The sequence below is a fragment of the Biomphalaria glabrata genome, chromosome 17, assembly GCF_947242115.1.
Source record: "Biomphalaria glabrata chromosome 17, xgBioGlab47.1, whole genome shotgun sequence".
Classification (NCBI taxonomy): domain Eukaryota; kingdom Metazoa; phylum Mollusca; class Gastropoda; family Planorbidae; genus Biomphalaria; species Biomphalaria glabrata.
The window spans coordinates 4,167,730-4,193,941 of record NC_074727.1 but is presented as its reverse complement, the minus strand read 5'-3'; the positions used below and the strand labels follow the sequence as shown (position 1 = coordinate 4,193,941).

Sequence of the window (26,212 nt, the reverse complement as noted above, 5' to 3'; positions counted from 1 at the left end):
CACGATAGGAATTGTGGCGTTTAGGAGCGGTACAAGAAAATGCAATAAAGGGAGATAATTTTGAAGTGTGTCCTTACTGGTAATATACACCTGGGTGTTACGCAGTTATCGGTCGTGGTGGTCAATTGTGTTTTCAGGGGAAATCGACACACATGTGTTTGATGTGTGAGTGTGCTGTTTATGTGTGTGTGTTTACACATTCAGGTAAGGTTTTGAGCTTCTCTTCATGGATTTCTCAACATTTGTCTCTTCTTCTCTACCATCTATTTATGTGCATGTTTCTTCTCTCTTTTTCTCTCTCTTTCCTTCTCTCTTTTTCTTTTTTTTCTCTTTCTGTCTATATATCTCTTTTTATCTCCGATTTATTCTGCCTCCCAATCTCTCTTTCTATCTAGTTTTATCTTTTTTTTGTCTCTTTCTGTTTGTACTCACTTTTTTCTCTTCTCCCTTTCTTTTCATTTGTATATGGGCATCTCGTCATGTGTAAATTTCATGTCCATTTGTTCTCAAAGAATATACTATTTTATAAATGTTAGTGTTATGGTAAAGTGTATTCTGAATAATTGTCGATGCTGGCCACGTAATTCTCAAAGGGTCCTTAAGTTTACTTATATTATTTTACATAGGAATGATAGTTGTTTAAATTACGAATGCCTCCCAAGCCAAGATAGCCTTTCTATCGCTTGTCTAAGATTTTTATATTTTTAGCTGTCAACTGTACAGATGTTCAATATAAAAAAAAAAAAAAAATGCTTATCTAAGGGGAAGAACTCCACATTTATATATCTCAGTGATAAATTATTTATTTCCCTTTTTCAATTTTAAACAAAATAGATAATTACCAATAATTAATTGAATGATTAGTTACATTTTTAATTGCTTTATGTTTTGTTGGGTACAATTATTATTTTGTTTACGTTTCAACTTTATCTGAGAATGAGTGTGGTAGAAATAGCTGGTACAATTATCTTAGGGGACCAAACCGCAAATATTTGGCCATTTCTCTGGATGCTCATTTCACCAAGGGCTGTCAAGGTAGACGAATGAACGAACATTTGGAAACGGATCGTTGCAAAGAAACACTGTTCAGATATGCCGAGCAAACTGGCCTTAAGGCCTTAGTGCTTTACGGGTCCCTAGAAGCCTGTTTCCATGACAACCTGCTGACCACTGTAAAATAAACAAGTGCAAATTTAAACGGAATGGCCATATCACGAGAGGGGTTCATGGCTCGCAGCGACTTCCGGTAAGGAAAAGTACCTGAGAAAAGAAGAGGAAGACAGAGAGAGAGAGAGAGAGAGAGAGAGAGAGCGAGCGAGAGAGCGATGGAAGGACTGGAGAAAGACGATCGACAAATCCTGCGTGATGCCCCAACAGACTAAATGAAAAGTGAAAGTACAAAATAACTTGAGCAAAAGTTATAGAGAGACTTATATTGTTGATTTGAGTTTTAGTTTAACGACTGTAGGGTAAGTGTCTGGGAAATACCCTAGTCCAGTGTTCAGTTACCTAGTCCAGTGTTCAGTTTCCTAGTCCAGTGTTCAGTTACCTAGTCCAGTGTTCAGTTACCTAGTACAGTGTTCAGTTACCTAGTCCAGTGTTCAGTTACCTAGTCCAGTGTTCAGTTACCTAGTCCAGTGTTCAGTTTCCTAGTCCAGTGTTCAGTTACCTAGTCCAGTGTTCAGTTACCTAGTCCAGTGTTCAGTTACCTAGTCCAGTGTTCAGTTACCTAGTCCAGTGTTCAGTTTCCTAGTCCAGTGTTCAGTTACCTAGTCCAGTGTTCAGTTACCTAGTCCAGTGTTCAGTTACCTAGTCCAGTGTTCAGTTACCTAGTCCAGTGTTCAGTTACCTAGTCCAGTGTTCAGTTACCTAGTCCAGTGTTCAGTTACCTAGTCAAGTGTTCAGTTACCTAGTCCAGTGTTCAGTTACCTAGTACAATGTTCAGTTACCTAGTCCAGTGTTCAGTTACCTAGTCCAGTGTTCAGTTACCTAGTCCAGTGTTCAGTTACCTAGTCCAGTGTTCAGTTACCTAGTCCAGTGTTCAGTTACCTAGTCCAGTGTTCAGTTACCTAGTCCAGTGTTCAGTTACCTAGTCCAGTGTTCAGTTACCTAGTCCAGTGTTCAGTTACCTAGTACAATATTCAGTTACCTAGTAGGCCTATAATATGTTCAGTTACCTAGTAGGCCTACAATGTTCAGTTGCCTAGTAGGCCTACAATGTTCAGTTACCTAGTAGGCCTACAATGTTCAGTTACCTAGTAGGCCTACAATGTTCAGTTACCTAGTAGGCCTACAATGTTCAGTTACCTAGTAGGCCTACAATGTTCAGTTACCTAGTAGGCCTACAATGTTCAGTTACCTAGTAGGCCTACAATGTTCAGTTACCTAGTAGGCCTACAATGTTCAGTAGCCTAGTAGGCCTACAATGTTTGGTTATTTAGTACAATGAACAATACACAACGCAACTTCAGTTCGTTTTATGAAGTCTTTGAGAAGTTTGTAGATTTTTTTCTTGCTCTTAGCTATATAAACAGGGAGAGCCTTACAATCTAAATGCCACATTATCTGACTCAGCTCCAGTGTATTCGGCGTCTAATGTTCTAATATTGCTCAAGGAACATTCAAATTTCTGAAAGCTATTTTTTTCAAGCTAGGGAAGAGAATAGAAAAGATTGTGTGGGTGAAAGAGAGATGCACACTTATAGGAAGAGACAGAGACAAAGATACAGACAGGGTGAGACAGAGAGAGGCAAGTGGAGAGAACAGAGGTGAGAGACAAAGAAACAAAGAGGCAGGAAGAGAGGCAGAGTAATAAAGAGACATGGAGAGAGACAGAGACATATGGAGAAAGAGAGAGAGAGAGGCAGGTAAAGAGAGACAACAGAAATAGAAACAGAGAGAGAGAGAAAGAGAGAGAGGAATGGAGAGGCATTGAGAGAGACATGCCGAGATAGGCAGTGACAGAGAGGCAGGGAGAGAGAGACAGTAATTAAGAAAAATAGTGTTCACAAGGGAGAGAGATTTTAATATGGGAATGTTTATTACAATTTTTGTTTTAATCGTTTAAATTTAGCCTATTTAGCATTTCGAGCGCTACCAAGAGTGTACGACTTACAGAGAACTATATATAACAAAAGAGATTCAAATAATAAGACTTACATTTAAATAGAAAACGACAAAAAAAAGGTAAAGATAAAGAAGCATAGATATTGTCAATTAGAGTTTAAATTTGGCGAGCACCATTATTCATGTGCCACAAAGAAGTAGATAAGACTAAGACTAAGACTAAGACTGCTTTATTGATCCTTACGGAAATTTGTTGTGATTACAAGGACTCGTTTCTCATATAAGGACAACACAACAGAAAAATACACATAAATACAACAGACAACATAAAGAGTTCATTCAGCGACTACACACAGGTATCTTGGTGCATTTCATGTTCCCTGATCAATGAGTGGCGGTGATAGAGTTTGACCGAGTGAGGTACGAACGAGTTTTTGTACCGCTCCGTTCTTGTTTTGATTGACAGCAGTCGCCCACTTCGCGAAGACCTGGCGTAGTTCTGATGGAGCGGGTGGCCGTTGTCTTCCAAGATTTTTTCGATTTTTCTTAGGCACGTTTGTTCAAAAAGTTCCTTTAAATGTGGTAATGTTGTGAGTGTAATTTTTGATGCTTTTTTAATGATGTTTTCTAGACGTTGCAACAGTTTAGATGAGGCGTTGCCTTGCCAACAACTTATTCCGTATGTTAGCAGATTTTATACAGTCGCGCCGTAAAATGTCTCAAGGATCTTCTTGTTTAATTTAAAACTGTTGAGTTTGTATAGAAAAAAGAGTCGCTGGGCTGTTTTCTTTGTCAGAGTTCCAAGGTGGTCTTCCCATGAAAGCTTGTTGTTGATGATAACGCCTAGATATTTCTTGCCTTTACTTGTTCTATAGATGTAGTGTTTATTTGCAGTTCACGTATAAACTGGCCAAGGAGAAGATTTGTGTCCATTCAATACAGTATACCCGCTAAATCAGAAGTTCTGAAACTTTTTTTGGATTCGAGGATCCCTTTCTATAGTCAAAATAGAGCGCACGGACCCCCTAAGTAATAAAAAAGCTACATAAATGTGTATTATATATAACAAATGTAAAAAAAAAAATAATTCATGAATTCAGGTCAGTGATCAGGCCTACTACAACTCTTGGTGTCGGTTACACTTTTCATCCCCCTTATAGATCTACGTCTGTAGCATCTTCATTGCGCAGACACATTTTTTTCTTTGAAAACAAAATGCACTTGCCTATTTTTTTCTAAAATGAATAATGTTCCACTGAACTGTTGAACATTCGGGAAAACTCCAGTCAATTAGAATTAATTAATGCAAGTAGAGGCGTTCTCCATGTTTGGTTAATTCCCCCCCCCCCCAAACCCCTTTTTTTTTATATCGTCCTTTATTCGAGTCAATATATTGTTTTCACTGGAAGGCCCTCTCACCCATGCATCAAATAGCACCCCCTTACCCCCTATTTGTAAATAAAACAAATGAGAAATGGACGAGCTCTCATCCAAATCACAAGAAAGATGACGCTTACTATAAGCTATCCCGACAAGACCAACGTCTAATCTTTCGACTCAGGACCGGACACAACAGAATGCGACAACACATGTACCGGAAGCTCAAAATTGGAGCCAGTGAAATCTGCCCAAGTGGAGTATCACCAGAGAAGGCCGACCGCGTCCTCCAAAACTGCTCTCTTTACCAAGAGGCCCGTATAAGACATTGGCCCCAAATCACCCCAAATAGAAAGAAAACTCTATGGAGAGCTGCCTGATTAGCAAACCACTGCGCAGTTCATCTCATGTATTGGTCTAGTCATCTGAACACTCCAACATAACAATGAGAACGAAGAAGAAGACGACCCCCCCTACAGCCCCGAGCGCAGATGGCGATTAAAAGCGAGTTGAAATCCCGTGCACATGTCGTGGTCGTTTCAGCCAAGACACTCCATGCCGCCCATGTCTTTGCCAGAAAGTGTCTCGATTATTTAAGAAAATAATTTTCTCTGCTAATTAGTTTACAAGACCAGCGTCAACAAAGAGTGCTGGTGTTGCTCCCCTCTTCCCCCCATGCTAATAACATGTTAAAACAAGGTAGTGTACTTTAAGCATGAAGCTGATCTTTGGGGGAGGGATAGTTTTTTATTGAGGTTTTGAGCCAATGATAGTTTTGAGTCTATTTTATCCTGGATTAGATCTTCTTTTGTTAGTGCTCTGTAATCAATCAGGAGACGAGGTAGCTGAGTGTTAAGCGCTTGGCTTCGTACCTGGGCTCCTGGGTTCGAATCTCGGTGAAGACTGGGATTTCGAATTTCGGGATTTTAGGGCCTGAGTCCACCCAACTTTAATGGGTACCTGATTAAAGGCGACTGGTCGTTGTGCTGGTCACATGACACCCTGCTCGTTATCCGTTGGCCATTGAAACATATGACCTTAACATTATCTGCCTCGTAGTTCACAAGATCTGAAAGTGGAAATAAATCGCAGTTCATATCAGTTATCAACGTGGTCTCATAAAAATTCTTCAGCAGCATTGAGGTTTGTAAGGAATTAATAACAAAACTTAAATAAAAACAAATGTATTGACGCCTTCACACAGGTGTGTTCCTATCAGCGAACGTTTGTGGGAAATATTCTTAGGTGGACAAGTTCTTTTATGACTGACACCATGCAGCCTGGATTTTAAAACACAGTTCAGAGTGTTTAGAATTTTGAAGTCGCAGTTATTGAATGTTGATAGCGCAAGTTATTGAACTGCGCATTCTTCAATAAGCCGATTATCGTGAAGTCCCGGGGATAAAAAATACGAACTGCAAAATGCTTTATTGTTAAGAGTGGCAAAAATGTTTAAATGTATTTATAACTGTAGGGAGTTTGAACAATACGTTTTTCTTGTTCCACAAATTCAAATTCATCTGGCAAAAGTAAAGTACACATAATGTGTTTGTTGAAATAGTATTGACGAAACCATTATGTCTCCAGTCCAGTGACAGCAAGCTTCTCCAGCCCACCTCTTAATAATAAAATGTCTGGTGGTTGGAAACAGAAGCTTCTCAAATACAAAATACAAAATACAAAACCAGAGGACTTCAATATGTTTTCAAACTTCCGAGCCTCTGTGTCTGACTTCAGAGCCTCTTATATCCGACTTCAGAGCCTCGTGTAACTGATGTCAGAGCTTCATGCGTCTGATTTCATAGCCTCGTGTGCCTGACTTCATAGCCTTGTGTGCCTGACTTCATAGCCTTGTGTGCCTGACTTCAGTGCCTCGTGTGCCTGACATTAAAGCCTCGTGTGCCTGAATTCAGAGCCTCGTGTGCCTGAATTCAGAGCCTCGTGTGCCTGACTTCAGAGCCTCGTGTTCCTGACTTCAGAGCCTCGTGCACTTGACTTCAGAGCCTCGTGCACTTGACTTCAGAGCCTCGTGTTCCTGACTTCAGAACCTCGTGCACTTGACTTCAGAGCCTCGTGCACTTGACTTCAGAGCCTCGTGCACTTGACTTCAGAGCCTCGTGTGCCTGACTTCATAGCCTCGTGTGCCTGACTTCAGAACCTCGTGCACGTGACTTCAGAGCCTCGTGTGCCTGACTTTAGAGCCTCGTGTGCCTGACTTCATAGCCTCGTGCACTTGACTTAAGAGCCTCTTGAGCCTGACTTCAGAGCCTCGTGTGCCTGACCAACGAACGTTGTGTCGACCTTTGCGTTGCACAAAACCTTAAAATGACCTGCTCGATTATTTATCAAGCATCTAGGTCACCGTCTGCCCATCCCACATTTACGTACCCATCGCCAGAGTCCCCGAAATAACTGCCAAACATGACCAGGCAAGGTCCCGGGCTTGATCTATTTGAAGAAGTATGCAGCAGACCTTTGTTAAGACTTGGGTAACATCCGCTTGTATTTACTTTGACATATCTGTCTGACATATCCTAAAGTTACCCACAGTTCAGTGCGTCAGCAGTGTATCCGCTGTCTCTGTTATTGTACTAATAGTCTGCTACTCCAACTTTGAGAAAGTGTTTCGCTTTCAGAGTAATACTTTTTTTTATTTTTAAATGCATTTTCTCTTGTATTCTTCGTTTCTCCTCAATCTTTCTAGATCTTTCTTATCCACTCTTTCTTTTCTTTTTCTTCCTTTCTCTTTATTTCTTCTTTGTTTCTTTCTATTTTTTCTTTACCTTTCTTTTCATCTCTCTTTTTTTATATATTCCTCTCTTTCTCTTTTTTTTTACCTTCACTTTCTCTTTCTTGTTCTTTTTACCTCTCTTTTTGTTTGTCTTTCAATGTTGTCTTCTTTCTCTTTCTTTTCCTCTCTGTCACTTAGCCTATCTACTTTTTTCTCTTTATCTCTTTTTTCTCATCTCTGTCTTTCTTTACATTTCTTTTTATTTTCTTCTTCTTTTTCTATGTTTGTATTTTTTTAGGTTTATAAATCACTTTAGTCATTGACATTGGAGTGTCTTGTTAAAAGTTAATGTCTCTTCTTTTACAACTTGTGTTGATTGGCGCCGATGCTGCTCTCTCTCACTCATTTTTGTTATATTTCAATCCTTTTTCTAGCAGACGTGTTTAATCAATTTATTCGTTCACATTTCACTCCCTTAAAATATGTTTTTCTTAACTTCTCTCATTCATTCTCTCTCTCGTTCTCTCTTTTTTCTCTCTTTCTCACTCTTTTTCTCTCTTTCTCTGTCTCTCTCTTTCTCTTATTCGCTTTGTTTGCTCTTTTCTCTCTCTCTGTCTTTCTGTCTTTGTCAGTCTCTGTCTCTTGCTCTATCTCTCTATCACTCGCAGTATCTCTGTCTCTCTCTGTCTCTCCCTATGTCTGTCTCTGTCTGTCTCTCTCTCACTCTCAGTCTGTCTCTCTATCTCTCTCTTTGTCTCTCTGTATCTCTTTCTCTATGTCTCTCCATCTGTCTCAGTGTGTCTCTCTCTTTCTCTGTCTCCTTTTATCTCTCAGGCTTTCTCTGTTTCATCCAAACCCCTAACCTCTATACTAATTTTAACTCAGATTACTATTTTCATCCTGACTCACTCCCCCTTTTCTCCAATAGACACAGGGAACTATAAATAGAACCAAAAAATTGAATGTAGACTCAAGAGGCGTGATATAGGTCAGTTATTTTAAGCCAGGAATTATTTACCGGAATTTTCCAATCCTTGTATACCTTCTTTCATAGTTTCCCCCCTTATTCACATAAGCAAACACCATATTTTATTCTGAACTAATCAAGGGAGACAACTGGTGTGATTGTTTGACTTTTGATTGCCGCAGCAGACTTCGCGCGCGTGTTTACTTCTCGGAACGTTTTAGAAAATTCGAAAGAGAAATGTTACAAATAAAAATGAGAGGTAGATGCGCACAATGCCTTTCTGTTAATGTTACAGGTGGGAGTCATTTGGAAACCTTTGCTAAGTCCAGCTCAGTGTCATGAAATCTGTCGTCTGCTGCCCTTCGAGAAGCTGAAGGTATGTAGAATTGTGGGTAATTTTTTGTAGGTCGGATCTGTTAGATCTAGATGTATTCTACTTATATAGCTCCTTCTTATGGGCGAAGATAGAAATGCAAGAACTATTCTACTTATAAAGTTTCTTCTTTATGTTTTTTTTTTCTTTTTTGCCTTAATTGTAATGCTTCTCTAAGATATGACCCAGCAAGGACATAAGGAAGAAACAATTGTAGCAGGATTATATTTTCTCAAACAAATTGTTTCTAATATTTACATCTCGTAGTCTGCATAGTAGTTACTGGCGAGTATGGCAGAGTGTAAGAGTGTTAGCTGACGATTTAATGGTCTCCAGTACAAATCTTGTTTGAGAACGGAATGTAAGCCTCAAACATTGAACCGAAACAAACTACAAACCAGAGTCACCAACAACAAACTAAAAAGCAAACTCGAACAACAAATGCAAACAAATACAAACAAGCACTCACAACAAACACAGGTAACAATTACACACACTTAACAAGCACATTATAAAAATCCTTTTTAAAAATAAAGGCTATCTAAAGGGAATAACTCCGCACACACAACTACATTTCTCAATCATGTAGAAATTATTTCGCTTTTTTTTAATAACAAACTCAATAATTAATTGCCGATACCAATTTGACTAATTGATTAATTGATTCTTGTTTTGTTAGGTATGATAAGTGATTATATTAAGCTTTGTAAAGACAAACATAAACTAATATCCTTTTGATTTCAGATTTACTAACGCCTGAAAAACAGATTGCAAAAAATTTAAACTAGAAAAGCCTGAAAAACATTGCAAAAAGTCCTAATTACAAACGCCTGAAAAATAAATTGCACAAAGCATTAAAAGAGACAATGGAATCTTCAGACATTTTCTTGGCCAGCAATCAGTTTGGCCTCGACGTCTTCAAAATTCTTTACGAGAAAGAAAAAAGCGGCAACAGTTTTATATCCCCAATAGTGCTCGCTTCGTCAGTGGCGGCGCTCTATATGGGAGCCTCTGAAGATACTCGCAAGAGGATTGCAAAAGCCCTAAGGCTGGACAACAATGTCGGTGAGGAGCACGTCTTGAAGCTGCAGAGTTATCTTAAAGCATTGCAGACACAGTGTGCAGACCACGTGACCCTGTCGTCCGGGATCAAGATATTGCTGGATAAAAAGTGGAATTGTCTGGATGGATTTAAGCACAAAATTCAGCAGCTTCCTTTCACAGGTAAATTATGTTTTTTTTTTTTTTTAAATTTAAAAATATTCGTGGAGTGATGACCGAGTATTAAACGCTTGGCATCCGAACCAAGAGGTCTAGCGTTTGAATGTTGGTGAAGATCGGGATGAGAAAACTTTGGGATTTTAAGGACGCCCCTAAATAAATGCGGTAGGTGCTGGCCAGCCTCGTTATTTGTGCACCATAAAAACCGAAGGGCATTACCTACTTTACTTGCTAACTGGAAGAGAACAGAAAACTATCGTGAATAATCTATGTATATAATTCTCTTCATGGCCCAACCACGAAAGATAACTTTTTTATTTCTGCCAGTCGGACTAGAGTTAACCCACGTAACTTTTTGCAGAGACAGAGACCACGGCTCAGAAAAAAAAACAGGGGCGGGGGAGAACAAGTCATCTTTCTCTTTATACACTCTATATTTGACTACATTTATGTGTGTATTTTTTTTTTACACACGTCAATATCTGGCGTCATTAAAATAGTTGCATGTTTTTTTCTGTAGCTTTGTTTTGATTTTGCCCCTTCGTATTGCCCTTCGTTTCCTAACTATGGCCACCGCTTTACATATATTTCGTGGAGTCAACAGGTCTTTCAATGTAGTCGAAATTCCTGCATCAGGTAACTGTTTTAATTTCTATCAGTCGCATATTTCTGGAAAAATGTCATCGACAAAACTGTTGCTCTCGAACTTCGCAAGATGGCTGTAAGCTTTGTTTGCGAACATTGGGATAAACTATGGCGACGCCCTGTCCGTTGTTCTTACTCACGGAAGCACAGTCATACACACTGGTCGACAAAACGCTGCCTACATAAATACTTCCGGGTAATAGTGGCGTATGCTACGTCGCAGGACGACTAGTGTTTTATAAGAGCTTATCCCTTCCATACCTTGCGGTACAAGGGAAGATAAAAGTAAAAAAAAAAAAAACATTTGTTTTGTATTGCCCTTGGTTAACGGAAACATCACGTGACCAATCGACTTTACTTTCCCAATTAATGCCAAAGATCTAATGGACAATATCATACAAATTCTGAATGTCAAACTTCCAGCCTTGAAGGAGATTCAAACTCTTGACCATTTGATCCGGAATACACGCGATATATGAATCTGTCGCCAAGCCACATAATACATTATAGTTTCGTGGCCAAAATGATATTTGTTGTATATTTCTACACATCACACACACACAAATAGATATCTAGATAAATACAGAAAAAATAGATAGATAGATAGATAGATAGATAGATAAATAGATAGATAATAATAAATAAATAAATAAATAGATAGATAGATAGATAGATAGATAGATAGATAGATAGATAGATAGATAGATAGATAGATAGATAGATAGATACATACATACATACATACATACATACATACATACATACATACATACATACATACATATATAGATATTGATAATGTATATTGTATGTAAGCACACATCTATCAATCTATGTCTCCCAAGTGTGAATGAAGGATAAATGATCAATTATTAGTTTTATACTATCAACAAAACTGACTTAAGTAGTCACCAATGGAAACTCCAAAACTGGGAAAAGGTAGTTGATACCAACAATTTCTCAGGCACAGTGGAGTCAAGGTAAGTTAGGTAAGATAGTTGATCCAGACCTCACACTTTCTCAGGCACAGTGGAGTCAAGGTAAGTAAGTAAAACGTCACCGACAGGTGCACCTCCTGTCGTTTCGGTATTTCTCAAGGTATTTGATTTTTTCTTTTCTTTTTCTTTTTTTTTTTTGTACACGCCATTTTTAATGTTTTTGATGTAAGCTCCGTGACGTTAATTGAACTCCAGGGGTAAAAGAGTGCTTTGAATGGTTGATGTAGGAAGTTGGAAGTTTTGTTTGATGTGCATGTCAACATGGCAATGGTGGGAACCCAGTGTGTGTGTGTGTGGCGCATGAGAATGTGTTTTGACTGTGTTACGTGTAGGTGGCTGTGTTGTGTTTAAGTGACTGTGTTGTGTTTAAGTGACTGTATTGTGTTTAAGTGACTGTGTTGTGTTTAAGTGACTGTGTTGTGTTTAAGTGACTGTGTTGTGTTTAAGTGACTGTGTTGTGTTTAAGTGACTGTATTGTGTTTAAGTGACTGTGTTGTGTTTAAGTGTGTGTTGTGTTTAGGTGGATGTGTTTGGTCTAGTTGACTGTGTTTTTTGTAGTGACTGAGTTTGTTTTAGTCAACTGTGTTTTGTCTAGGTGATTGTGTTGAGTCTAGATGACTGTGTTTTGTCTACTTGACTGTGTTTTTTCTAGGTGGCTGTGTTTTGTCTAGATGACTGTGTTTTGTCTACTTGACTGTGTTTTGTCTAGGTGGCTGTGTTTTGTCTAGGTGACTGTGTTGTGTAGGTTCCTATGTTATGTCGTGGTGACTGGCTTTTGTAGCAGACTCTATATTAATACATATGTCAAGAAGGTTTCACTTGAGAATTAAATGTCCTTTAAGACTGATAGAAATACATTTGACTCATTGGATAATGATCTTTTATATGTATTATTTAATATTAAAATACACGCATATTTAGCACAGGGGCGCTCCAGGGGGGCTGTGACATCGCCATTGTGGTTCATTTTGTTCACCAATGATTTTCAATCCGATAGTTCTTTTTGATCCTTCACAAAATTCGCTGATGATGCGACTCTTCTTGCCCTGCTCTCAGAGAGCCCAGACGTAAATGAGTATTTCAAAGAAATAGAACGCATTGAAAAATACTGTAAAGATATTTTTTTATTACTAAATGTAAAAAAAACAACAAAGAAATGATAATGGATTTTCGTAGGGAAAAGAAGGAAAATGATAGTGTTTCTGTAGTTGGAGAGACTATTGAAATAGTGCAAACTTTTAAATACCTTGGTACTATACTAGACAATAAACTAAATTTTACTGCAAATACAGATTATATCAGCAAAAAAGGGCAGCAAAGATTACGATTACTGAGAAAACTGTCCTCGTTTAATGTTAGCGAAAAGGTATTGGCTATGTTTTATCACGCTCACAATTGCAATAGTGTAAGTTTTAATATCACTGCCTGGTATGGCTATCTGAACATTAAAAATAAAAATAAACTTAGCAGAATCCTAAATGCTGCTGGTAAAATCATTGCAAAAAAACAACAACATTCGGGCAGCTGTTTGAGACAAACATCCATAAAAAAGCTAAGAGGATTCTAGAAATATAAAAAAAACACCCTTTGGGTCAGGATTTTGTGATTTTACCATCACAAGACACCGATAGCAAAGACAAACAGGCACAAACACTCTTTTGTTCCCCTGGCAATCAAATCATTAAATAACATTTAACAATCTGATATAAACTTTTCACATGTAAATTATGAGTGATTCTAGTGTGAATGTACATTTTGTTATTTTTTTTTTTTTAGTTATAATGTTTTTTGCTTGGTGTAATGCACAAATTGTAAGACAAATTTCTTTACGGACAACAAAAATCATTATTTTTATTAAAAGATTTCTGCTTTAAAAAGTACTAGCAGTACGCACCGCTGCGACGGTTGATTATGTTCCTAGGCTTTCTAATGTTTATTATAGCTGGAACAGCCACTTCTTTAACTTATTTTAATGAAGTCTTCATTTTAACAAACAAAAAAAAAAAAAACAAGCATAGCCTACTTTTTTTAATCCTGGGAATGAGTGTAACTCTTACAATGAAATTTCACTCTCTTTTTCCTGAATACCCGTTAATTTTCGTAGCACTGTTATGTATCCTCCCTCTCAGGGGCGTAACTAGGGATTTGGGGGCCCGGGGGGATTGACCTCTTTGGGGGCCCCTTGCATTTTGACATTCGACATATGACATGAGATAATGTACGCAAAAATATATAAGCCCCAAATCAAATTGGTTTAGTATAACAGTAAACTTAACAAAAATAATCATCAAGACTCTTTTAATGAATAATACCGTTGTTTATTAGTTAAATAAAGCACAAATGACAAATCTAAATTGATATCGCTTCACGTCGTGCATTCTGTGCAGCAAAGACATCTATAACATCAACTAAATCGATACTTTCTAGTATTTGTGACTTCACTGACATTAAAAACATGATAAGCCTTTCTTGCGTCATTGTGCTCCTGAGATACTTTTTGATGAGCTTGAGCTTTGAGAATGATCTCTCACATGACGTAATGGAAGTGGCCTGAGTTAGCAGTATTCGGAGGAGGTTGCAAAGTCTGAGCAATCGTAATTCCCATATGAAGCCTGTTTCCTCAATATGTCTATTGGTGATTGTATTACTGGTTTGTTGATGAAAAGTGCTCGTGCATCAATGACATTGAAAAAGCGATTTGACATTTATTTCATCATACAAACAGGAAAAACACAGTTTGTCACAAGCGCGTCTTCATCTAACAGGTGTCTTGGTTCAAGAAGAAACCCAAAGGTGTCCATTTTCTTTCCAGCTTTGGAATTTGCCCTTCGTCTCCATATGAAATCTGTCCAGCACTTCTGTCGCAACACGTTTGAATTGCAGTTGTATTGACAGTCCTACAATAGAACTCAACTTCCCATCAAGTCTTTTCTTTCATATGGTTGTTTTGATTACAGGGAATCCATAGTATTCACTACCTTCTTTTGCTTTTTCGATGGATTGGGTTTTTGTCAGTTTCTCATCATTTTGCAGAAAGCATGAAAGGGTACTAATTTCTTTAGCAGATTCCCGTATATGCAGTCCAGACTTCTGTAGTTTCTTCCGAACTATATTAATTGGGCACAGGAGCTTTGACCAGAATTCCAGATAGGCAAAAAATTCTTAATTTTCCACTGCATGAAGAAGATTCTGTGCTAATATTATATTATTACGTCATTGTTGGTTGTTTATGTTTTGTGCGAAAGCAAAAGGATTCAGAGTATACAAAAGTGGGAAAGATCCATATCTCGTTATGCTCGAGTGGACTGCCGTATTCGCCATCACAACTGCTGACGAGTAGAAGACTCAGGGAATCATTCCAACTGATCACAAACTATTGAAACCATTGGTAGCTGAAAATGCAGAGACATTACTCAACGAACGACAGATGAAAAGCTAAGTGAAATACGATGCAAAAGCAAGACTACCTAAAGATTATTCTGTCGGAGAGTTCTTTTTTTTTAATAAGAGTTTCGATGAAGACATCTCTGGGTACTATGATATCGATGGAGACAATGAACTGCAAACTGTTGCAACAAACGAAACAGACAGTTATAGACCAACGTCTAGAGAACTTGTTCAGTCAAGACAACCAGAAGTGTACGAATTGTTAAAGTTCCTAGTAGACAGTGCCTGTCGCAGTGGGCGCCGCGCTTTCATAGGCCCCGCGCTAATTCCAAGTGTAAATTATTAAATTAAACAATTATAACGTATATAAAATAACAGGGTTTTTCGCGACCTCCTGATTTTTCAGGGCCTCCAGGAAATCTCATGAAAAGGTAAAATATACGATAAAGTCCTGAACTTTTTTTGAATTTATTCAAATCTCCTGAAGAATAGACGAAATTGACATTTTGGGGTGCCAATAAATAAAAAGTGGCATTGCGAGCTTTCGATTGATAAAAATTTATTGCAAAGACGAAAGTAGGCCTATTTTCTAATTCAAAAAAAATAATTTTGACATTATGCAAACCCTAACCAGACTAGGCCCCGTGCGATCCGTTTCGCATAGGGCCCCGCAAATGCTAGGGCCGGCCCTGCAAGTAGATATCACTATTAAGAACTTTAAAAGGAAGGGTGTGATAATAACTTCAATAGGAAGGATGTATTAATATTATATTATATTACGTCATTATTTTTTATGTTTTGTGCGAAAGCAAAAGGAGTAGATCATTAGATGTAAATAAAAAGAGAGAGTTTCCATTGGATTGAGTAACTCGAGTGTGAAGTTTAATTCTGAAATTATAGACGCCAAACCCGAATAATGGACAATTTTAGCATTGTTAAGAATAACTTTTAGTTATACTCGATTCTGTAAATTTTGCTTCAAGGTTAATAAGTGTAGCCATAAAATACTCGCCATTTAGATCTATTATTAGTAAAGGTTACAAGATACCTGGAATTCGCTGTATATCATGCAGTTTTATTCGTGGCAACAAAGTTTGTAATGGACGAAAGATAATATTTTCAAAAATTGATCTCTGCGGCAAAAATATTTTTAAAATATCTAGGTTTAGTCTTTGTGATAAATTTAATCCATAAATGTTGATAAAAAAAGACACCCGTTGACACTATTTGTCAATCAAATATATTAATTTATGCATTTAAAATAAATTTCGGACACCCATTTGGGGGCCCTAGGTGGGGGCCCGGGGGGATTTTAAAATTCTTTGTACGCATTTCCGTTCCCGTTTCTACATCTCTCTTTTGGTATTTTGTTCTCTGAATAAAAAAAAAGATATCAATTTGGTTTTATGTAATTGTAATCGTCAATTTGACCCCTTTTGAATTTGAGTTACATTTTTGTGAAAAGAATCTTTTGTTATGTTTGTTGCAGAGATGCAGAGTTGTGATTTCCAGCATGACACAGACACTTTAGCCCAAGACCTACACAGGTGGTTAGCTCAAGTCAGCAATGGATCAATCAGCAATGACCTTAAAGTGGACACTATTGACCAGGACCAATCTTTGTCAGTTATCAGTTGTGCTTATTTTAAAGGTAAATACAACAAAATTGTAAAAACTAAAATTTTAACTTTCAGACCTTGCGATATATAGGACAGATGTTGTAAAGGTCATCTGTTTCTATGGCGCACGGTTAACGAGGGTGTTATGTGGCCAGCACAACAACCAACCACCTTTACTTTTCCCCCAACTAATGTCAGGTACCCATTAGAGCTGGGTGGACTCAGAGGGGGTCCAAAGATCCCAAAAATAAAAATTGTGCAAAATAAATGATACTATCTATTAATTAGCTCCAGTTCTTAAGCTACTATACGAATGAGAGGCGTATTTTACTGTTGTGACCGACCTCATCGCCCGTTCATAAGGACTAAAGTTTAAATTTTTATTTTTTTTATAAGATGTGGACATTCAATCAGAAATGAGAATTATCACGTCTTAGATTATCACGTCTTAGATTATCACGTCTTAGATTATCACGTCCTAGTTAATCACGTCCTAGATTATTACGTCTTAGATTATCACGCCTTAGATTATTACGTCTTAGATTATTACGTCTTAGATTATTACGTCTTAGATTATTAGGTCTTAGATTATTACGTCTTAGATTATCACGTCTTAGATTATCACGTCTTAGATTATTACATCTTAGATTATCACGTCTTAGATTATCACGTCTTAGATTATTACAACTTTGATGATTATTACAACTTTGATGATTATTACAACTTAAGCTATCACGTCTTAGATTATCACGTCTTAGATTATTACAACTTTGATGATTATTACAACTTTGATGATTATTACCACTTAAGCTATCACGTCTTAGATTATTATGTCTTAGATTATTACAACTTAGATTATTATGACTTAGACTATCACATCTTAGATTATCACGTCTTAGTTTATTACGTCTTAGATTATTACAACTTTGATGATTATTACAACTTAGTTGATCACGTCTTAGATTATTACGTCTTAGATTATTACGTCTTAGATTATCACGTCTTAGATTATTACGTCTTAGATTATCACGTCTTAGATTATTACGTCTCAGATTATCACGTTTTAGATTTAAACAACTTAGTCTATAACGTCTTAGATTATCACGTCTTAGATTATTACAAATTTGATGTTTATTACAACTTTGATGTTTATTACAACTTTGATGTTTATTACAACTTTGATGTTTATTACAACTTTGATGTTTATTACAACTTTGATGTTTATTACAACTTTGATGTTTATTACAACTTTGATGTTTATTACAACTTTGATGTTTATTACAACTTTGATGTTTATTACAACTTAGGCTATTACGTCTTAAATTATTATGTCTTAGATTATAACGTCTTAGTAGACCTAGCCCACAATTTCTTGAACAGAAGGGGATCGCCGTGAGCAAGGTTTGAACTAGTGAATCATTGTCGTGACATTCCGAAGCGCATACCACATACCAACTCCTTTAGCCAAGACCACGTTGACTTTGTTGGTTTAACGGATAGCTTAAGAACACTGTGACCTAGGGTTTAAACCAGAGTTTCTCAAATTGGGGGGGGGGGGGGGAACGCCACGGGCTGGCTAGTACAAAAATCTAATAACTTTATATCGTAGCTATAAATTTGGATTTTATACCACAAAATCAAAAAATAACACTAGGCTCGATCAAATCATGAAATTAAATTAAGTGACGTCGTTTCATGTTCTATTTGGAGCCTGACAAGCTGTTTTCTTGAGGAGGCGTCTACAACAAGTTCGATTCAAAAAGCTCTCTCTTGAAGAAGACATTTCCCTACGTTTTCGACCATGCGATTCTTCCGCAAGAACGGTGAAAGTTCTTCCAAGTGAAATACATTTATTTTGCTGCATCGAATGACTGCCCAGCTTAAAACTCGGCTGCCAAGACTTTCTAAATTCAACATTTGTTTTGTGTGATAAGCAGCATTCTTATTAGAAGAAGTAGTCCAATGTAGAGGCAGTGCCAATCGTCTTAGAAGGCCTGAACACTGACCTCCAACGTCATAACCTGGAGGCAGTTTTGACCAATAGCTCGTTGCCACCTCATTGGTGTAATCTGCCCACATGTTGTGACGTTACAGGTCAGTGTTCGGGCCTTATATAACGAAAGGCCTCGGCAGAAGCCTAGAGAAAGAATTTCTTAAGTTTAAGAAGCAGGAAACGTTTGGCACTGGGGCTCCACACATGGATGAATACGTAGGTATTGTTATCGCAGAACCCCTTGCTTGCTAAGAGGGGCCAAGGTAGGTTTTTAGGTTTAGGAGAGCGCCACTGGTTTGAACGAATTTCGGGCCAATAATTCATCCACTAATTTACATATTGACATTGTCCACAGTTCAAATACAAATGCTTAAATAAAAACGAAATTATATTTATAATACATAACGGAGTTATTGTTTGTTTGTTTCGCCCCAGGTAAATGGGTTCACGGATTCGATGCCAAGAACACCCAGCTTCTGCCCTTTGTAGTGGCTCCTGGACATTCCGAGGAGGTTCCGATGATGTGCGCCACTGGCAGATACCCTTACATCAAAGACAATGAGTTGAGATATTCCGCCCTTGAATTACCCTACCAAGGAGGACGCCTGGGTGTGGTCATTATCTTGCCGGACGAATATTTTGGTCTTGAAGTGAGTCTATTCACTTTCTTGTGTTTAGTTTGTGTTTCTGTGTTAAACCTAACAGACAAAAACGTTTATCATTCTGTAGTGTAGACTCATTTCGTAAACAAAGCATTTAAAGTGCAGCATCATTCTCAGTTTTTTTTTAAATTATTCAGATAATTCAGACTAACAGAAGAATTATACAAAAAAAAAATTAGGCGACATGTTGTCCAATGGAATATGATTTAACTCTTTCTCTCCTCATTGACGAGACCATCGTTGATTTTACCTCATTAAATTAAATTAATGTTTAATTGTATAAACTTGAACTTGTGTTATAAAAAAAATGAGCATGCATTTCCCTTTAATTGTATACCAAATAAAACATTTTCTGATAACAAACAACAAAGCTATTGAAGCTTAATCAGAACAGGGGAGGGACATGGTGACGAGCTAATAGAAGAATTCCTACGAAACGAGGAAAAATAATTATGGAAGAAACTCCTGAGGCAGTCCTAACTGGTATTAGTGGTTTGCTTAAATCCAAAATTTAACGTAACTCTGCATGGGTTTAACTTCAATGTTGGATAGCTCCATAAGGGATTAGAACCCGAGCCTCAATTTGTAATGTTGGATAGCTCCATAAATGATAAGAACACTAGCTATGTTGGATGGCTCCATAAGGGATTGGAACACTTGCCTCAAGTTGTAACGTTGGATAGCTCCATAAGAGATTGGAACACTAGCCTCAAGTTGTAACGTTAGATAGCTCCATAAGGGATTAGAACACTAGCCTCAAGTTGTAACCTTGGATAGCTCCATAAGGGATTAGAACACTTGCCTCAAGTTGTAATGTTGGATAGCTCCATAAGGGATTAGAACACTAGCCTCAAGTTGTAACGTTGGATAGCTCCATAAGGGATTAGAACCCGAGCTTCAAGTTGTAACGTTGGATAGCTCCATAAGGGATTAGAACACTAGCCTCAAGTTGTAACCTTGGATAGCTCCATAAGGGATTAGAACACTAGCCTCAAGCTGTAACCTTGGATAGCTCCATAAGGGATTAGAACCCTAGCCTCAAGTTGTAACGTTGGATAGCTCCATAAGGGATTAGAACACTAGCCTCAAGTTGTAACCTTGGATAGCTCCATAAGGGATTAGAACACTAGCCTCTAGTTGTAATGTTGGATAGCTCCATAAGGGATTAGAACCCTAGCCTCAAGTTGTAACCTTGGATAGCTCCATAAGAGATTAGAACACTTGCCTCAAGTTGTAATGATGGATAGCTCCATAAGGGATTAGAACACTTGCCTCAAGTTGTAATGTTGGATAGCTCCATAAGGGATTAGAACCCTAGCCTCAAGTTGTAACCTTGGATAGCTCCATAAGGGATTAGAACACTTGCCTCAAGTTGTAATGTTGGATAGCTCCATAAGGGATTAGAACACTTGCCTCAAGTTGTAATGTTGGATAGCTCCATAAGGGATTAGAACACTTGCCTCAAGTTGTAATATTGGATAGCTCCATAAGGGATTAGAACCCTAGCCTCAAGTTGTAATATTGGATAGCTCCATAAGGGATTAGAACCCTAGCCTCAAGTTGTAACCTTGGATAGCTCCATAAGGGATTAGAACACTAGCCTCAAGTTGTAACGTTGGATAGCTCATAAGGGATTAGAACCCTAGCCTCAAGTTGTGACCTTGGATAGCTCCATAAGGGATTAGAACCCTAGCCTCAAGTTGTAATATTGGATAGCTCATAAGGGATTAGAACACTAGCCTCTTAATCATACAGTAGGACGACTACAAGATGACATTTATGAACACATTTTCCTGGGACTGACTGTGGACAAATTCAACTAGCTTACAATATAAACTACAATAACACCACCTTTCAGTCTCACGTTCTGGAGTCGTCTCTCCCAACTAAGGCCAATGACGACTATGCCACCTATGATGCATCATTCACAACTAATCGCTAACCTCTTCCCACTGTTACCAAGGACACACACACTCTCTATAACAATGTGTATATTTCTGTGCGAGATGTACAGAGAAAAAGACAAGAGATAAATATTGTGAGGGCTTATACAGCACACAAATGGTGTCATTATTACGATATTCTGACACTTTTAACTTAATTTGTTACCATTAAATTATATTGAACGTCTTTTCCTTACACTATAAGATTTAGTCTAATGTTACTGCTTTGTTTTCTAGATACTTCTGAAAAATCTCAACCTGGAAATTATATCAGAGCTTCTGAAGAACCTTTACATGGCGGACTCTGCCCTCAATTTGATTGTACCGAAATTTGAGGTATATCTGTAAAGATTTCATTCCTAAAGATATTATGCACTAGATTGACTAGAATATACTTTTAAAATGTTTAAAATTGTTTCCTTGCTAAACTCCATTGGAGATTGTCATTTTTCATCTGCAACGGATGTCTATATGTAGCTATCTGTTTGGTGTAACCGGTGCACACAATATAGGGAGAAATTTAGGTAATTTAAAAGGTAACCAGCCTGATTAATTTTTTGCAATTTTAAATAACATTTGTACGTTCTTTCACTTGCAGCACAAATTAATTACGAAGCTTTTATTTGGTTACTCTGTCTGTCTGTCTGTCTGTATGAATTCTATTACACTTTTATTTCTCTCCCACATTTTCGGATCAAGTTGAATCTTTACAGTTATTCATTGTTGATGACAACACATGAAATAATTTAAAAAATAAACAAATACTTAATCAATTAGTGGTAACTAAAAAAATTTAATCATTTTTTTTTATACAGAAAAAGGGGAAATAAACTTGCAATATTAATAGATATAACAGTGATTGAAAGGGAAAAAGAAAACTAAACTCCCCCTTTCAGACCATTACTTTCCCAAACTATAATAAGGTACCCTTTAGAGTTGGGTGGTCTCAGAGGAGCCCTAAAAATCCCGAAATTCAAAATCCCATTCTTCACCGAGATTCGAACCCAGGAAGCCAAGCACTTAACCACTCAGCCATAGCGGTTGAACGATGTTAATTCGCCTTTTTTTTTTTTTTAAAGTATTTTTTATGTTTTGTATTTACTTGGCAACAGTGATCTTTCAATACAGCCTCCCTGACAATGTTTTACTTTGTCTTTTTAGTTTAAAATCTCTTTCAAACTTTCTCTTTTATTCCATTTAGCTTTTTTTTTATTGTTACTTTATACCCCCCTCCGTTTCTCTATATTGCTTTCTTTTCTTTAAGTAATTTATTGTATTCTATTGCTCAACACAAAACGGATCGAAGTGTAGCTGAGAATCGATTACTGTCCTTACAAGGTATCGTGAACATCCCCAATGGGGAGCTAGGAAAGTTTACAACAATCTGTGCACTGGGCTAGTTACATCGACCTTTTTATTTAGGTCATGATTATCAGAGGCAGATGTGTTTTCATCTTCGACACTTTATATGTTTTATCTTCTACACTTTATGTTTTTATCTTCTACACTTTATGTTTTATCTTCGACACTTTATGTCTTATCTTCTACACTTTATGTTTTATCTTCGACACTTTATGTTTTATCTTCGACACTTTATGTTTTATCTTCAACACTTTATATGTTTTTATCTTCGACAGTTTATGTTTTATCTTCTACACTTTATGTTTTATCTTCGACACTTTATCTTTTATCTTCTACACTTTATGTTTTATCTTCGACACTTTATATGTTTTATCTTCGACATTTTATGTTTTATCTTCTACACTTTATATGTTTTTATCTTCGACAGTTTATGTTTTATCTTCTACACTTTATGTTTTATCTTCGACACTTTATCTTTTATCTTCTACACTTTATGTTTTATCTTCGACACTTTATATGTTTTATCTTCGACATTTTATGTTTTATCTTCTACACTTTATATGTTTTTATCTTCGACAGTTTATGTTTTATCTTCTACACTTTATGTTTTATCTTCGACACTTTATCTTTTATCTTCTACACTTTATGTTTTATCTTCGACACTTTATATGTTTTATCTTCGACATTTTATGTTTTATCTTCTACACTTTATATGTTTTTATCTTCGACAGTTTATGTTTTATCTTCTACACTTTATGTTTTATCTTCGACACTTTATGTTTTATCTTCTACACTTTATGTTTTATCTTCGACACTTTATATGTTTTATCTTCGACACTTTATGTTTTATCTTCTACACTTTATGTTTTATCTTCTACACTTTATGTTTTATCTTCGACACTTTATCTTTTATCTTCAACATTTTATGTTTTATCTTCGACACTTTATCTTTTATCTTCGACATTTTATGTTTTATCTTCTACACTTTATGTTTTATCTTCTACACTTTATGTTTTATCTTCTACACTTTATGTTTTATCTTCTACACTTTATGTTTTATCTTCTACACTTTATGTTTTATCTTCTACACTTTATGTTTTATCTTCGACACTTTATGTTTTATCTTCAACATTTTATGTTTTATCTTCGACATTTTATGTTTTATCTTCGACATTTTATGTTTTATCTTCAACATTTTATGTTTTATCTTCGACATTTTATGTTTTATCTTCTACACTTTATGTTTTATCTTCTACACTTTATGTTTTATCTTCTACACTTTATGTTTTATCTTCAACATTTTATGTTTTATCTTCGACATTTTATGTTTTATCTTCGACATTTTATGTTTTATCTTCAACATTTTATGTTTTATCTTCGACATTTTATGTTTTATCTTCTACACTTTATGTTTTATCTTCTACACTTTATGTTTTATCTTCTACACTTTATGTTTTATCTTCGACATTTTATGTTTTATCTTCAACATTTTATGTTTTATCTTCGACATTTTATGTTTTATCTTCTACACTTTATGTTTTATCTTCGACATTTTATGTTTTATCTTCTACACTTTATGTTTTATCTTCAACATTTTATGTTTTATCTTCGACATTTTATGTTTTATCTTCTACACTTTATGTTTTATCTTCGACATTTTATCTTTTATCTTCGACATTTTATGTTTTATCTTCGACATTTTATCTTTTATCTTCGACATTTTATGTTTTATCTTCTACACTTTATGTTTTATCTTCGACACTTTATGTTTATCTTCGACATTTTATGTTTTATCTTCGACATTTTATGTTTTATCTTCTACACTTTATGTTTTATCTTCGACATTTTATCTTTTATCTTCGACATTTTATGTTTTATCTTCGACATTTTATCTTTTATCTTCGACATTTTATGTTTTATCTTCTACACTTTATGTTTTATCTTCGACACTTTATGTTTATCTTCGACATTTTATGTTTTATCTTCTACACTTTATCTTTTATCTTCGACACTTTATCTTTTATCTTCGACACTTTATGTTTATCTTCGACATTTTATGTTTTATCTTCGACACTTTATGTTTTATCTTTACACTTTATGTGTTTTATCTTCTACACTTTATGTGTTTTATCTTCTACCCTACGGACCTCAAAGTCTAAAGGGAAAACTTTGCCGACTTAGATTTCAATGTTTATTTCTTTTGTTTTCATGTCTAGATCAAGAACACTTTTCAACTGGCCACTACTCTTTCATGTATGGGCATGGAACAGGCATTCTCGGCGGACAAGTCCAACTTTAGCGAATTAGCCAATCCCTGCCGAGGTCTGAGGTTGAACGCCGTCACCCACGCAGCGGCTATAAAGGTGGACGAGGAAGGCACTGTCGCCACTGCGGCGCCGGGCTCCAAAGGCCGCCCTGCTAAAGCTGGCCTCAGCAATATTCTCAAAGTCAGGGTAGATCACCCATTCTTGTATGTCATAGTGGACAAGGAAGACCAGAACACGTTTTTGTTTATTGGTCACATCAACAACCCCGTCTTGAACGCATAAAAAGGAGATTCATGGAAATAATTTTCTTTAAGACGCTCTATCACCACGACGATTGTGTTGAAAAAACGCAGAATTCAATGTTATAATATAATACAACAGACGATCAGTTAACCCTTTCTCTCCGAATTGACGATACCATCGTTGATGTGACTGCGCCCGTTCATTGCTGTGGAATGAACGCAGGAACACCAGGCTGTCATAATATGTTAGCTTTGCGGAGTGATACATTAAAAGGCAGTTTCAAAACAAAGCGAACTATTTAAAAAGTAGTGCAATGTGAGCTGAGACATGAGCGTATGTATTTAAGGCCACCAGAAAGAAGGCGCTACCTGTATATACAATGTGGGCCAAATGTAGGTTTACAGTTATTTAACTAACTTTTATATGATTAGAATTTATGCTGCTCTGTGTATCAGAGTGTCCAGGAGAGATTTGAAGAATGTCTCAATGTTCAAGGAGAATATTTTAAAGATTTAAGTGTTGCTGTTGGCAGGTATAACGAATTTCACCAATGTCACGCTGTCCTAGTTTCAAATTTTTAAAGAACTATTCTACTGATAACTGTAAACATGCTTTTTTGAGCCACCCTGTGTGTCGATGATATAAAGTTAATAAAAGTGACTTCATTGAAACTAATTTAAAATGACTTGTTGGTGCTAGCAAAAAACACAGCAATGTTTCATTGCACTAGATCAGTGTTTCCCAAATTGGGGTATGTGTACTCCCTGGGGTACGGGAAGACTTTGGAGGGGGTACTCGTTGCACCTCATTAACTATGCTGATTTTTAAAAATACCCATATATTATGTTCTGTTAATGAATTAAGGTGTTGTGGGTGGGGTGGCGAGGGGTACTCAGCATTACAAAAATTATAAACAGGGGTACACATAAGTCAAAAGTTTGAGAAACACTGCACTAGATGATTGACCTTTCACTTTGCTCGTGTGTGTATGTCAGAATGCAGTCTGTGAAATATTTCAATTATAATTCATGTGTATTTAATAAAAAAAAAAACAATTCTACAACAATTTTGTGTGAGTTGATGAACAAATTGTAAACAGTTGCTGCCTCCGAGTAGCATCGCGGAAACAAATATATAACGTTATTAGATTGGTCAAGGGGCCCTTTGCTTCTGAACCTGGGGTCCTGGGTTCGAATCTCGGTGAAGATTTGGATTTTGAATTTCGGGATTTTTAAGGGTGCCCCAGAGTCCACCCAACTCGAATGGGTATGGTTACAATGGACTTAGATGGAGCAAGTAAACGCTGTTGCTGATTGTGCTTGCTACATGACACCACCCTGCTCGTGTCACAGCACTCC

At 36.7% G+C, this 26,212-nt stretch overlaps 1 protein-coding gene across 3 annotated transcripts; it reads left to right on the top strand.

The window, feature by feature from the left end:
• On the top strand, positions 1-25,562 carry LOC106073987 (leukocyte elastase inhibitor C-like). 3 transcript variants are annotated; one of them, XM_056016409.1, is made up of 7 exons: positions 1-204; positions 8,437-8,517; positions 9,259-9,738; positions 16,255-16,416; positions 18,813-19,027; positions 21,220-21,318; positions 24,561-25,562. In XM_056016409.1, the coding sequence occupies exons 3-7, from the start codon at positions 9,381-9,383 to the stop codon at positions 24,891-24,893; spliced, it is 1,167 nt and encodes a 388-aa protein (XP_055872384.1). In that variant the 5' UTR covers positions 1-204; positions 8,437-8,517; positions 9,259-9,380; the 3' UTR covers positions 24,894-25,562. The 3 variants fall into 3 exon arrangements, with proteins under 3 accessions (XP_055872384.1, XP_055872387.1, XP_055872386.1); XM_056016412.1 differs by lacking the exon at positions 8,437-8,517; XM_056016411.1 differs by lacking the exon at positions 1-204 and having other exon boundaries at positions 8,013-8,517.
• The last annotated feature ends 650 nt before the right edge of the window (positions 25,563-26,212 follow it).

Bases quoted from the DNA above. Each gene is read 5' to 3' on its own strand.
- LOC106073987 (XM_056016412.1), top strand. From the start codon at position 9,381: ATGGAATCTTCAGACATTTTCTTGGCCAGCAATCAGTTTGGCCTCGAC. The intron at 9,739-16,254 runs GTAAATTATGTT...TGTTTGTTGCAG, and splicing joins TCAGCAGCTTCCTTTCACAG to AGATGCAGAGTTGTGATTTC. The intron at 19,028-21,219 runs GTGAGTCTATTC...TTTGTTTTCTAG, and splicing joins ACGAATATTTTGGTCTTGAA to ATACTTCTGAAAAATCTCAA.